This window comes from Carlito syrichta, unplaced genomic scaffold (assembly GCF_000164805.1).
Source record: "Carlito syrichta isolate Samal-C Ts95f unplaced genomic scaffold, Tarsius_syrichta-2.0.1 Scaffold302919, whole genome shotgun sequence".
NCBI classification, from domain to species: Eukaryota; Metazoa; Chordata; class Mammalia; order Primates; family Tarsiidae; genus Carlito; species Carlito syrichta.
In genome coordinates, this window is record NW_007247015.1 from 262,222 (window position 1) to 272,568 (window position 10,347).

Consider the following 10,347-nt stretch of genomic DNA (forward strand, 5'->3'; position numbering starts at 1 on the left):
GAAGGCTGTCTTAAAAGTATGTGGAATATTGTGCTCTGCTTTTCCTTTTAGCAAATTTGGAAACCAGCAGCTCGCTAGAGCAGAGCAAGTTAGAGCCTAGTCAGGAGTCTGTTTTCTGGGAACGTTCCTTAGCATGTTGGGATCCTTTGATTATTTAATCTGGCAAGTGAATGATCTTTGGCAGCTCTTCCCCTTCTTCTCTCATCCCCTCCCTATGCCACAGAAAAACACAAATAATAAATAAACGTGTGCCATTTTTAGGATACAGAGATGATACCACCAACCCAGAAATACTAGCTTCCAGTAGTGAATATAGCCACATGAAGCTATACCACATGTTCCTGCCTGTGTGCTCCACACTGCCCAGCAACACAGGACTGACTGCGAGTTGCATGTTTGTGATGCTAGCTGGGGTCCTCTGACCCAGGGATAAAGAGAGTGTGGTTGACTCAGGACAGTCCATCCCCTCAGCAGAGAGAAGTCTGCACAGGCTCTGAGGCCTGACTGGCCTGGGCCTACTTAGACTTCACTCCTTCCTACTGTGTGATCTTGGGCAAGTTGTTAAACCTTTTTTATTTTTTGTCTTCTGGCTTCCCATCTAAAAAATGGGGATGACTACACTTGTGTTGAGAATATGACAGTTTATTTAAAGAGCTCTAGTACCTGGCACTAGTAACTACTCAGTAAATATTAGTCATTGCTAACAAAATAATAATATTAATAAAAAATGGTAAAGTTTAGAGCAAAAAGCAGTTTCCCCCTTTTCTAGGCCTTTACGTACCTGGTGAGGGTGTAGCATTTCCATGTGAAGGCTTGTACTCTTGTTTGGTTTTGAGATCAGATGCAGAGAAGAAAATGTTCCTACAGAAAGGCCTCCTCGGCGCCATGTGCATTCCCTTCTAGTTCCTTTTGATTGCAGAAGCCAAATCGGCCCCAGGGGCATTGATATCTTTTGGCCCCACAAATAGTTGTTCTCTCTCCCTTCTGATCCCATCATAGACAGGCACAGAAGGTAGCGGTCCAGTTTTGTTCAACAGACAATGCTGGTACCTCCTCTGTGCTAGGCCTTGCACTTGGTGCTGGACATGTAGCAATGAATAAGCCTATCTCCCCACCCCAAACTTGGGAAAATGTGACCTCTAAGAAGTTGTACTTACTAGAGCCTGAAATGGCCTTCTTGTGTGTCCCCTCTGCTCCCCAGGCTCCATCCTAGCCCACATCCAGAAGCAGAAGCACTTCAATGAGAGAGAAGCCAGCCGAGTGGTGCGGGATGTTGCTGCGGCCCTTGACTTCCTGCATACCAAAGGTGAGCCCAGCCTTTGCCTTGGTGAGTGGATTGGGCTAGCCAGTCCCTGGGTACCAAGGGAGAGGGGACAGGCCAGGCAGAGGGCTTGTACAGGAGATGGTACAGCTGGCAGGCAGCATGCTCACCCATGGGGTGGCGGGGCAGTCCAGGATGGCTCCTAGGCTTATGCTGTGGATGGCAGGTAGGGGTTGGTGCTGTTAAGCAGGATAAAGGATGCAGGAGAAAGAGCAAGGAGGAAAAGAATTTCACATTGAATAAAGTATGTGTGATTGTGTATGGATGATATTCTTTTTCTTACATTCTTATCCTGATGAAGAACAGAAGAGTCAGGCGTATCGTGACCTTTTTAGTATGAATGTGTTAGTTTTATTCCTTCTAGTCTTTTAAAATATATCACCTGCATCTCTTTTTTTTCATTGGCATTATGGGATTTATGTGGTTTTATATATCTTTTTTATAAATGAAAAATACATTTTTTATTAACACATAAGTTTGAGGTATCTGTTGAGCATCACAGTGGTAACTGCAGGTTGTTAGTATTTGAACTACACTTCGGTTTACAGCTCCTTTCCTAGAATTGATTATTTAAGAACTTTTGTAGTAAATTAAATCTTTTTACAAATTAAGTGCTTTCACAGTTCCATAAATCTATTTGACTGTTATATATATTTTTTCAAATTTGCCTGACAGTAGTGCCCTGGAAAAAATGAATTCTGGGCTTCCCCTTTCTTCCAGCTGTGTGCTCTCAGTAATAATGCCTACCCTCTGGTGAGAATTAAGAGAGATAATAACATCAACAATAATTAACAATTTTTAGCACTTGTTACATGGTAGGTGCTATTCTAAGCTGTTTGTATATAGAGATTCATTTATGTAATTGTGTGTATCTTATGTATGTGTCATATATGTATAACATAGACGGGGCATAGTTCCTGGCACATCATAGTTCTTCAATACATGTGATTTCCTCCATTCTCATGCCCACCAGGCAGAAGCCCTTTCGTTCCAATATTAATTCCCTTAAAGTGAAGCATTCTGCCGGGTGGAGGTGCGGTAGAGTGAATAATTTGTGACTTTGGTCTACTTCCTCCACCATCGTGGATACTGGCCAACTGCGTTGGTTGTGAGTGCTCAGAACCAGTTGTAGGCATACCATTCACACGTCGCACCTTGTTCCCGCGATCCGGTGCAGACTGGTGTGGCTTGCATGAGAAAGGTTCAGGTTCACTGGCCCCACCTCCTTCCTCCAGTGGCTAGAAGAGAGCTGCATACTGCCAGTGCCCAAGTTGAGGCCCTGACTCCCACCTAGGATGAAAATTCCTGGAAGGGGGTGTCCATACCTTCTGCAGCATGATGAATAGCAGCAGCTCTGTTTCTGAAAGCTAGGATGCATGTAGGTAACACCTGCCTGACAAAGATTTACAACTGCTCCCCAAGCTGCCTCCATAGATTGCAAAACTGGGTCATACTTTTTTATAAGATCCATATCTTGGAGGGGGTGGTAAAGGCAGTTTTATTTATTTTTTATTTATTTATTTGCAAGAATGCACTGAAGGGCACGGAGGCTGGTGGCGTCTTAGGAGTTCCAAAGTGCTTGTTAACATCTAGCTGGCCAGCCGTCCATGCGACTAGAAGTTGGAGGGGATGAAAAACGATTTCCTGCTGAACTTGGCTGTTTGCTAAATAACTTCACACCATGAAGATGAATTGGGCAAGAATGGGTCAGCCCTGAAACAAGTTCCATACTTTTAAATACTGGACACCGTGCCGCATGACCTCTGGGAAATGAACCGGAGCAGCTCAATGGCTGCTGTGCTCACACAGGCAGCCCCATTATGGCAGCCCGGCTCTCTGAGTTCTCAGGCTGAGGGACGACTGGGCCGTGGGCACCTATTTGGAGAGTAAGGCTCCATATGCGGTTCGTGATCCTTCTGTGGGAGCACTTGCTGTAATGGAAAATATCTTTCACTTTTAGTGCGGCGAGCGCAACCCGACTCAATTTGTGCAGCCTGGACTGGGTTGCTCTGGGTTCTCATTCAATTAGGTGACTGATGAAGTTACTTAGCTTGCTGGAGCTCAGGTTTTTCTTCTTTCATGAAGTGCCTCCGGTGGGCTGGGCCGCACCTTTGCTTCCAGCAGGGAATCGGAGGCTACCGAAGAAGTTGGTCATCGAGGGAGTTTTAGTGGAGCAGATTCTGCTTGTTTCCATTGCCTGGGAGATCCTCTACTGCTTTTCAGTACTTGCAGGCAGTAGCTAGCTGTTTGACTCTTGCTCAGTCTTGTCTCTGTGCTGTGCGTGCTGTGGGAGGAAGGAGGCGAGAAGGTATCTGTGTCCTCTGCCAAATGCCATGGCCCTCTGAGTTGGGTCTTTGTCCCTTTCTTTGGTTAGAAGAAAGTTCTACTAAAGTGCTTTCTTGTCCAGGTCAGCAGGTTAAGAGCTTTTCATTCCTCGTGGGCTAAGCTGCTCGTTTCAGTCTCCTACAGAGGCCTGGCCGCAGAGCAGGGGAGTCTGCTCTTAAGAACAGCACCCTCAGGTGGAAGCAGTTCAGGCTCTGCTGCTAGCAGGGCTGCCTTGGACATGCTGAGCAGGTGAGGAGGGACTCGGCCAAGCTTTGAGAGATCTAGTAACTAATAGTTGCTCCTCTGAACACTCGGGGAGTCTCACTGTAGGAACTTTTCTGTTCATCGGCCACACAAGAAGAAATGAGATAGAGCTGTCTAAGCCCCCTGAGATGCTCTTAAACAAGGCACTAATTATTTCTGCAGTGCTGTTCAAAGCATTGCCATTTGCAGGGCTCTCCGCTCTGCTTTGTATTAGACTTGCTTCTGCTTGACTGTCACTGCAGCACTGAAAGGTAGGCTGCCTGGGATTCGTTTAGGCCTTCTCATCCCTGCCAGACTTCTAAAGCCTCTGCTTCAAAAGAACTTGCAGAATCAACTGTGCTTTTGGTTTGGGTTTGTGTCTCTGGTTACTTCTGCCTCCTGCAGCTCGTTGATTTTTTTAATGTACCATAATTGGGAATTAATCTGTGAACAACAGCATTTGGAAAAAATTAATTGTGTGTGGAATGTTTGATAATTATGTGTATCTGTTAACCATTTATTTGCTCTTTTTTGTTTTAGGCATTGCTCATCGTGATCTGAAGCCAGAAAATATATTGTGTGAATCTCCAGAAAAGGTAACTGGAGCCTGCTTTGGGATGTTACCATTTAGACTTGCCTAGGAAGCCACCTTGCCTCTAATACAGATTGTTAGCAGTTCTCTTGGCCTCAGGAACCAACTTGAACTGATGATCACGGACATGTGAGAATGTTATGCCTAATATGTAACATTCCAAGGAGGACCAATCCTTGTCCCTTCTTTGCTCTTGATCATCAATATGATTGGCTTAAGCCTGAGAGTTGGTAAAAGAGATGAGCCATCGGGCTCGGTGGCTCAGCCTATAATCCCAGCACTTTGGGAGGCCGAGGCAAGTAGACTGCCTGAGCCCGCAGGTTCAAGACCCACCTGGGCAAATTGGCAAAACTTTGTCTCTACAAAAAATCAAAAATGAATCGGGCACAGTAGCGCGTGCCTGTAGTTCTGGCTTCTTGGAAGGCTGAGGTAGAAGGATCACCAGAGCCCAGCAGGTCATGGCTGTGGTGGCCGGGAGCGTGCCACTGCACTCCAGTCTGGGCGACAGAGTGAAACTCCAACTCAAAAAAAAAAAAAAGAAAAGAAAAAAGAAATGAGCACTGCACAAAGTTAATATTTTCTAGTCCATTGCAGTTACCTTTAGAGTAGTTGATGTGAGTCATAAACAACTCAGTTTTGTATGAAGCAGATCTCAACCTATAAATGATTAGTTGTGTTGTGCTATGTGTACCAGGTGGTGTCTACCACTGGAGGTAATAATTAGGGAAGCTCTGAAAAGGGCTTCTGTTTCCATTTTTATTTTCAAAGGTGAGCATTAAAAAGAAAACATTTATGCTTGATATTGAGCAAATGCAACCTATTTTCAACGTTGCCTTAATTGAATCTACTAGTAAGTGGAAGTGTTTGCGTTTCCTTAAGAGTGTATGAATTTGACAAATTTTGTGTTTGTTAGGAGGGATTTAGGCCCTGGTGGTTTTAGGAGCTACATTCACAGTTTTACATGTGTGTGCACATGTATGTATGTTTGTGTGGAAGAGCACATATATCATCTAGAGGAAGCCATGGCTTAAACAAAGGATGGCCTTGAGTAAATACATGAGTCAGCCTGCTACCCACAGCTCTTTTGGGGGGGATAATAATGGAATGAGCAGAAAAAAGAACTTGTGACTTCCTGTCTCTGGTTCTGGCATGGGCCTTTATAATTTATCATTATAATTATGATTATTAGTAATAATTACAATGAACATTTCTTGAGTATTTACATTGTACAGGCACTTATACTTAGTATTTACAAAATATCATGAGGTATATACTATTATTATCTTCATTTTATGGATGAGGAAACTGAAGCTCAGAGAGATTAAGAAATTCGTTCAAAGTAAGTCACTCAGCTGGTCAAGTAGAAGAGCCTAGATTTCCATGGGTCGCCAAACGACCCATTATTGCCTCTGATTTACAGTGTAATTTCATGTCCTTTGTTTCAGTTGATCTTCAAGGCACAGGTTTGTTGCCCCCTTTACATGGTTGGAAAAACCAAAATTAAGAGAGGCTGGCTGGGCATGGTAGTGCACGCCTCTTGTTCCAGTTACTCAGGAGGCTGAGGCAGGAGAATCGCTTGAGCTCAGGAGTTTGAGACCAACCTGAGCAACATAGCAAGACCCCTGACCCTTAAAAGAGAGAGAAAGAGGGAAAAAAATTGGGTTTAATATCCAAAATATCAGGGTGCCAAAAAAAATGTGTACACATTGCAAGAGATGTTATCTATGTATGTCTTTTAGTTCACCATCATCAGAAGTGTCTGGACACTGCTGATAACCACTTTGAGCATCTCTTGTAATTGCAGAAGTCAAACGTGATTTGTATTTACCTTTTGTTATTGGTATATATTGACGATTACAATTTTAATACAGTTTTTTTTCCTTGCTTAAAATGTGTATACATTTTTTTGGCACCCTCTGTATATCCTAAAACTCAACAACAAAAGGACAACCCACTTAAAAAATGGGCAAAGGAACAGACATTTTTCCAAAGATGATGTACAAGTGACCAACAAGCACAAGAAAAGATGCTCAACATCCTTAGTCATTAAGAAAATGCAAACCAAAACCACAGTGAGGTACCACCACTTACCTACTAGGATGACTGTAATTTTAAAAATGGAAAGTAACAAGTGTTGGTGAGGATGTGGAGAACCCTCATACATTGCTGGTGAGGATGTATAATGGTGCAGCCACTATGGAAAAGTTTGGCAGTTCCTCAAAAGGCTAACCACAGAATTACCATATGACCCAGCAATTCCACTTCTAGGTGTTACTCCCAAAGAACTGAAATCAAATAGATACTCATACACCAATGTTCATTACAGCATTATCCAAATAGCTAGAAGACAAAACCCAAGTGGCCATCAGCAGATGAATAGACAAATAAAATGCATGACATAAATCCAATGGAATATTAGTGATAAAATCAAATGAAGTTTTTTCACTTATTGTCCTAGTAGGTAAGTGAAATAACAAGGACAGATAATGTATAATTCCACTTATATTAAATAGGCCAATTAATAAAAACAAAGATTAGAGCTTACCCAGAACCAGGAGGAGGGGGAATGGGAAATTGTTGCTTAATGAGTAAGGAGTTTCTGTTCAGAGTGATGAATAAGTTTTAGACAGTGGTAATGGTTTCACAACAGCATTAATGTACCTTCTGCCATGAAATTGCACACTTTAAAATGGCATATTTTATGGTTTATATTTTGCCACAATGTAAAAGAGAGGGACTAAATGAAAAAGAAAAGAAGAAAGATAAAATGAAAGAAAAAGGGAGGAAAGGAGATAAGAAAGGAGGGAAAGAAAGAAAAAGAGAGAGAGAAGAGAAGGAAGGGGCGGGAAAAGGGAAAGAGGTTGGGGACTTGCCCAGGCTTCCTGGGCAGGTAAATAGGTGAGCAGGACTCACAGAACCAGTGTTCCCAGCCCCCTCTGTGCTGCTTCTACCGGGTATGCCATTCTCATGCATGCACCCAAACTCCCTCCTGCCTGGCTCCAGAGAAGAGGCACCTGTGCTCCCAGGCAAAGCACCCAGTTCTGGTGGGCTTGGCTGCTGTTGATGCCACCAGGGTTGAACAACCATCTCAGTTTTCCCAGGACTGAGGGGCTTCTCAGAACACAGGACTTTCAGTGCTTAAACCAACAAAGTCCCAGGCAAGCAAACCAGGATAATTTGGTCATCCTGAGTCACCTGAGGTGGTCAGGGATTTTACTCCAAGCTCCTTTGCCCTCCACTGGATGGGCTGCAAGGAGTCTGGCTCTCTGGAATGTGCATTAACTTCTCAAGCTTCTGTGCTTCAGCTTGTGCCCTTATTTGCCAACAGGAGTTCCATACTTAAAGTGTACTAAGTTCACAGAGATCTAACACCATATAGTCCACCCACTTTTCTCTTAACTAGGAAATAAGAGAGCATAGGGAAGAGGACACTTTGGGAAAAATCCTCAGGGGACTTCTCATGAACCTAAGGAGAGCAAATACAACCTGATGGAAAAAGCCAGCTGCCATGTGACAGCCAGACAGTCAGGCATCCATACTTCATGCCAGGCTCCTTGTGCCTTGTAGTTTCTTATGTCTCTGACCTTGGCTTCTGTTTTCCTTTTCAGGTGTCTCCTGTGAAAATCTGTGACTTTGACTTAGGCAGTGGGGTGAAACTGAACAACTCCTGCACCCCCATAACCACACCAGAGCTGACCACTCCGGTATGTACAGCTGGGCACCCTGTGCCACTTCCTTCTGGCCTCCTGAGCATTTGAAATGCTCCCTGACCCAAAGCCAGGAAGTCCAGAACAGAGGCAAGGAAGGAAAACTAACTGTATCTATAGCACGCCTGCCATCTGAATTGTCATTTGGCTCATAGCTCTGTATTCGTAGCCCCCAAGCCTGCCCCCCATCACCCCCATCCCTTAGTTACTAATGAAACGGACAGTAGGGCTCTTAGTTTGGAGTGGGTCCTCTCTGCTTATGAAGAGATTGCATCTATCAGCCCTGACTCTTGACCCAGGTGAAAACAGACACCACCCCCAGGCCAGTCCTTTTGCACATGAGTATGTGGGCAGTTCTGTAAGCTACATCTCCCTCATGATGTAGCTGTCCTCCCCACCCACAGTGTAATGGATAATCTCCCTGTGGTGGGAACTGTGAGGTCCTGAGCTGTATGCACGTGGGATCACGTCGCCAACTTACCCAGTTGCTGCTCTGACTTCGCATTTCACGCCTGGATGGTGCTGCTGGGAGCTGTTTATAAGACAGCTCTTGTACATACTTGATATACTATAATTATTATGACTCTTTTGAGATTTGTGTGCTTCACAAGTAAATTTTCCCAGTAACCCTTTCTAAAGACATGCCTTTAAATATGCCTGTATTGTGTCTTATTCTAACATCATGATTAGGAATGTTTCTGTATTCGCTTTAACACACTGAGCCACCTTGTTCTCAAAGTCATTAACTCTAATTGCCAATAACAAAGAAAATATCCTTTCTTGAGAACGCTTATGCCTTCCAATGGAATTAGTCTTGTGGGGGGAATGGGGGTTGTTCCTCAGTGATCCTGAAATAATGAAGAGGGGAGCAAAAAGAATGCATTTATTCTTATTAGCAGTTTTCTATGCAAGGTAAGAGGAAGGAGTCCTGGATTGTGGTCCTGGGTCTGCTACTGATGTGCTCGAACAAATCCCTGCCCCTTCTAGGCCTTGCCTCTGCCATCTGTAAATCAGAGTTTGGGGGCGTTGGATTTGTTCTAAGAGCTCTTCTAGCTTTAATGGTCTTTTGATTCTAAAGTCTTACACGTCCTTGCTCGGAGCTAGCCAGGGAGTTTGGCAGGACTCGCTTTCAGACATCCTGGCTATGTAGAATTGGACCTCCTCAGATCTCCCTTCCAAAGCCATCTTCCTGGTATATTTAAGTACCTGTCCACGAAGTGGCTGTTTGTAAAGCAGAGGCAGGGAGAAATTCCTGGAGCTTCTTGGCCAAGGGGCTGTGCCCACTGGAGAAGGAACTGAAACAATAAGAAGGTGACTTGGAACTGGTCATATGGATCATGGAGACTGAAGGAGCTCAGTTTACTAACATTAGGGTAGCACGCTGGCTGCCTTCCTGAAGACTTCCTGCTCAGCACTCCATCCTCCATCCTCCTGTGTCAGTCCCATCATAGTCTCTCTCTGCCATCCTCTTCCTTATGACTAAGCCTCTTTCTGCCATCTCCCCCTCCCCCAACCCTGACTCCCATAGTGCGGCTCTGCAGAATACATGGCCCCTGAGGTGGTGGAGGTCTTCACTGACCAGGCCACTTTCTATGACAAGCGCTGTGACCTATGGAGCCTGGGCGTGGTCCTCTACATCATGTTGAGTGGCTACCCCCCCTTCGTGGGTCACTGTGGGGCCGACTGTGGCTGGGACCGGGGAGAGGTCTGCAGGGTGTGCCAGGTGAGTGTGGCCCCAGGGACTGCTGCATGGGCCCTGCTGGGAGTCAGTGTGGTTGTGGGATGTCAAGCAGGGCTGAGCTGGGAGATCATTCCTGATCTGGAAGAGGGTCACAGGGTAAAATAGAGATAATCAGGCACTCAGCCCAGCTAGAAGTTCAAGGGATGATTGTTAGAGAAGGTCACACCTGAGCTGACTTTTTTTTTTTTGAGCTGGAGTCTCACTCCATCGTCCAGGCTGGAGTGCAACGGCATGCTCACGGCCACCCCAGCATCAACCTGCTGGGCTCCGGCAATCCTTCCACCTCAGTCTTCCAAGTAGCCAGAACTACAAGCATGTGCTACCATACCTGGCTAATTTTTTTTGTTTTGTTTTTGTTTTTGTTTTGAGTTGGAGTCTCACTCTGTCGCCCAGACTGGAGTGTAGTGGCCGCTCCCGC

The 10,347-nt window shown here is 44.9% G+C and overlaps 1 protein-coding gene across 2 annotated transcripts in view; it reads left to right on the forward strand.

The window, feature by feature from the left end:
- The window catches only part of MKNK1 (MAP kinase interacting serine/threonine kinase 1), a 42,508-nt gene that overhangs the window by 26,958 nt on the left and 5,203 nt on the right, over window positions 1–10,347 (forward strand). For both annotated transcript variants that reach the window (XM_021711932.1, XM_021711931.1), the window contains 4 exons: window positions 1,202–1,306; window positions 4,430–4,485; window positions 8,090–8,185; window positions 9,717–9,911. In XM_021711932.1, the coding sequence (XP_021567607.1) occupies window positions 1,202–1,306; window positions 4,430–4,485; window positions 8,090–8,185; window positions 9,717–9,911 (452 nt within the window). The remainder of the gene's footprint in view (window positions 1–1,201; window positions 1,307–4,429; window positions 4,486–8,089; window positions 8,186–9,716; window positions 9,912–10,347) is intronic.